We start from the raw sequence: 4078 nt of genomic DNA on the forward strand, positions 1-4078 counted from the left end.
TATTGTTTGCTTGCTTGCATTACGATTTTGAATGATCTTTTTTGGACACAACATGAAGCTGTGAAATATAATACAATTTGGGACAACTCCTTGGCCATAAATACAGCCTGTGCTTTTTTGTCTTGCACTGAATTTCAGTATAAAGTGAAACGTTCCTGTTATTATGGCACAAGTTACACACACTAAATATTTGTTTTAATTAAATTACCAATGTTTTTGAACAGTAAAAAAGTGAAGGCAGGTTACCAGCTCAGGTTAAACTTACCCAGTGGAAACATTTGAATAGGCTCATGTAAGCTATGGTGTTAGATAGGATGTAGTTTACAGAAAGTCTTGTGTCCGCTCATTTTACTGTCGCATTTATCTGTAAAGTGAATCATTACAGTGTGTGTGTGTGTGTGTGTGTGTGTGTGTGTGTGTGTGTGTGTGTGTGTGTGTGTGTGTGTGTGTGTGTGTGTGTGTGTGTGTGTGTATACACGCACACCTGTGGTCTGTCCCCTCCCAGAGTATTACAGCTAATCAGCTTGACTCTGCAGCACAGATCTCCACTGTATAGAGATATGCTAATCTTAAATGACAGAACCAATGCGTTAGCTGTAGCTCAGAAGGAACCTCCTGAAGCTCTGATAGCAAACCCTCAGTCATGCTCGAACCAGAACATGGCCCTATGATGCAGGTGGAGCACACCCATACAAGGTGTTGGGTGTGTGTGCTGAGCTGCCTTCTGCTTGCCTGCCTGTATGTTGGCAGCTTGTACGTCTGGAGAAGCAGCTTACCCAGGTATACAACTCACCAGCAGAGCTGTGACGGTGCTGTTAGACTAGACTGTTAAACTGTTTCTATGTGTGTTTGTGGGCAGGGATCATCCCAGTTTGATAAAGCGTAGCTGTGCCAGTGTGCTGCTGGTCTCTGCACTGTCACCTGCAGTGGTGAAGGCATGGATGCACTGGGCTGATGTCAAGGTGAGTACGTGAACAAAAACATGCCATTATCTGCATCTCTCTTCTCTTCAATTCTCCAGTCGGCAGCAGTTTACTGCAATCCTAGCAAATGGAATCACCACAAACTTCATCTTTGAGGTACACCGTGTGACATTTTAAATTAAAGACTTTTACTTATATGGAGTTTTGCATTGCTGATCTATAAACAGAAATCCCACAAGAAAATGTGCCCCCTGTACTGATTATGAGAATAAATTTAGCAGAGCAACATTTCGATCTTTGACAGGCTTCGTCCAGTGAACATTACAGAGCACAGCAGGTGATATGCACTCACTCTATTGTGTTATACTGAATTATTATTTTGTTTGGCCCATTTATAACAATAAGGCTAGGCTCAGATCTACTCACAAACTAAATCCTCCAAAATGAAACACCTCTTTAAAACGTTAAACAAAATAAACATTATGGCCTTTACGGAGGTAATTATTGCAGGACTGCTGTATTAGACTGCATTAGTTGTATCTAGGTGTACCTAATAAACTGACAACTTAGTGTGCGCTTATTATCTGTGCTAAATTTATACCAAAACAATACAGCACTAGCAGGAGGAGGTCAGTCAAGCTGCAAGGGATTTAGGTCTTTCTCAAAGTGAGAGTGAGAGTCTCAACCCAGATTAAACCTTAATGGAAAACTTCTTTCTGTCTTTACCAATCTTTTATAGAGAATAGCTTATCTGTTAGATGTACATTAATTCAACGATATGCAACTTGAGCACCTGCTTGTCACAGTTGATTTCAGGAAGGTATCACAGGGCTTGGCTAAGAGCGCTGATTACATCGAGAAGTCTTAGATCCAATTCAGTGTCTGAGAAAAAAAGGACCAGATTTAAAGCTTAATATCCAGAGTTCCCATGAAACAACATTCACTTTTCTAAAATTGCTTTTACTGCCATATTTTTCTTAACCTGTTAGATGTAAAGTCAACCAGAGAACCTCTTACCTTGTAGATTCCGTTTGCCTCTTAGAATGTTTTATTTATGCTGCACTAAAGCAGTTTGGACGTTTTAGAGATTAAATTTCCATTCCCAATACGATACAGCATGACTTTACAACCTCCATTATATTCCCATGTGCATGTTTAAACCACATGTCTAAAAAAATGTGCCCTGTAGCCTCAATATCCTCTCCTTTAATCTTTTTTCATATACCTCTACTGGATGTAATAAACAATTGATTTTACTTTAAACATCAGGTATTTTATCTGGTTCATTCTGCGATGGACAACCCCGACGGCTTCACAGGGGAACTGCAGTCTGCACTAAGTGAATTGTATGTTATGTCCCGGTTGGGGAGTTTTACATGTGTGCCTGCGTGCATTTGATGTGTAACTCAAGACTTTGTTTTCCCAGATGTTCAATCGTGGATGTTGTGTGTGGGAGATGCAGTGTGGCTCAGGAACCAGTTGGTGGCATCGGTGATGGAGGACCTGGTGTTCAGAGGGGCCATGCTGCCCATGCTGGTGCCCTGCACAGGACCCACAGCTGCCATCTTCATAGCCCCTCTGTTCTTCGGTGTTGGTATGGCAACCAGATTTTCAGGCTGATATTTACATGTTAGCAAGGGCTTTATTTTAATTTTATTTTACATAGATTTTTGCCTCAATTCATGGCTACTTTACTCGTCATTCTAGCCCACTTCCACCATATCATAGAACAACGGCGCCTCCAGAAAGACAGTATGAGTGTCATCCTCTTGGTGTCAGGTCAGTTGGCTCACAAAACTCTCCTCAAAGCAAATTAATTAAAATGAAGTTAGTATATTGTCACATTATTTGTGTCATTTGGGGATTTTCGTACATGAATGATTTAACTTTAAATTTGACACATTTCATGGGGGAAATAATTCTGTGCTGTTCTGTTGTAGGGAGTCAGTTCTTGTACACAACTGTGTTCGGTGCCTTCACTTCCTTTATATTCATGAGAACTGGTGAGAGACGAACAGCACATTAACCTGCTAGCATGCTCACGTACAGTACACACCTCATCACAGTAAATCTGTAATCTCTTTCTGAAGGTCATGTTGTGGGTCCAGTTTTGTGCCATTCGTTCTGTAACAGTCAAGGGCTGCCTGACATCAGCTCGGCCCTGCAACACCCTCAGCGGTCTGCTCTACTTTTCTCGTATCTGATGGGGCTGCTGCTCTTTCTGGTGCTTCTCTTCATGCTGACAGACCCCTTCTTCTATGGTGCCATTCCTGTCTGTAGCCTGGCTACCCCTGCAGCGTCGGCATGCTAGATTAAATTAAATTAAATATACTCCTCCTCTTAAAACGTCTTGTTTTTATTACGATGGATTTCATTTTGTGTTGGGTTTTCAAACAAAAAAGTATTTTTATATAGAGTGTGTGTACATTTATAGGTGTGTGGGTGGATGTGTGCATGAGAAGAGAATGATCCTAGCACGTCAGACATTTCCTGCTTGGAAATATTTCCTATTGTATTGAAACACAGTACCAGAACAACTTTCACTGGCTGAGAGACAAAATGTGTGTGTGGCAGAGAAAAACAGAACTGTGAAAGTGAATGAGTGAGAAGGGAAGGCAATGGAGGAGACAACATGAGAAAGACACATATGGAAAGAGTCAGACAGACAGAAACACAGACACAGAGGCCAAGTAACACTCCAAAGGAACCAAAATGGAGAGGAACAGCTATGCAAGTCACATTGTTAGGACAAATAAAGCTATGAAAGACAGGCTTGTGAGAAAAAAACTGTTACAGCCAGAAGCAACACGGGCAATGCCAACAGACATTAAGAGGAGAGAAGAGAAAAATAAAGGAGAACAGAAAAGAAAAGATGGAGGGGGAGGACAGGGGAAACGTTAGTGTGTCCCCAAGGAAATTTAGAATGTGGAGTAACAGATTTGAGAAGGAGAGGGTTTGGACTGAGAGGTGAAAGGTTGTGTCAGACAATTAAGATTTATGAGTCAGACTGATGAGCCGATTATACAAAAAAATGTCTACAACCCAGACTAGGAAAGGCAAAGCAGGTTTACATAGCTGAACAGAGCTCCAGACTATAGTTAGACTATGCATAATGTATTTAATTTCTCTTAATTTCCCTGCATGTGAAGCACCCA

The 4078-nt window shown here is 41.2% G+C and overlaps 1 protein-coding gene across 1 annotated transcript; it reads left to right on the plus strand.

Moving 5' to 3' along the window:
- Positions 1–643: 643 nt before the first annotated feature.
- On the plus strand, positions 644–3234 carry LOC137876812 (CAAX prenyl protease 2-like). The gene is made up of 7 exons (XM_068716612.1): positions 644–780; positions 860–962; positions 2193–2262; positions 2350–2517; positions 2631–2702; positions 2864–2926; positions 3014–3234. Exons 1-7 carry the CDS (start codon positions 644–646, stop codon positions 3232–3234), a joined length of 834 nt encoding a protein of 277 aa, XP_068572713.1.
- The last annotated feature ends 844 nt before the right edge of the window (positions 3235–4078 follow it).

The sequence above is a fragment of the Cebidichthys violaceus genome, unplaced genomic scaffold (assembly GCF_023349555.1).
Source record: "Cebidichthys violaceus isolate CVI_PGR_0920_01 unplaced genomic scaffold, fCebVio1.0.p SCAF_20, whole genome shotgun sequence".
Taxonomy (NCBI): Eukaryota; Metazoa; Chordata; class Actinopteri; order Perciformes; family Stichaeidae; genus Cebidichthys; species Cebidichthys violaceus.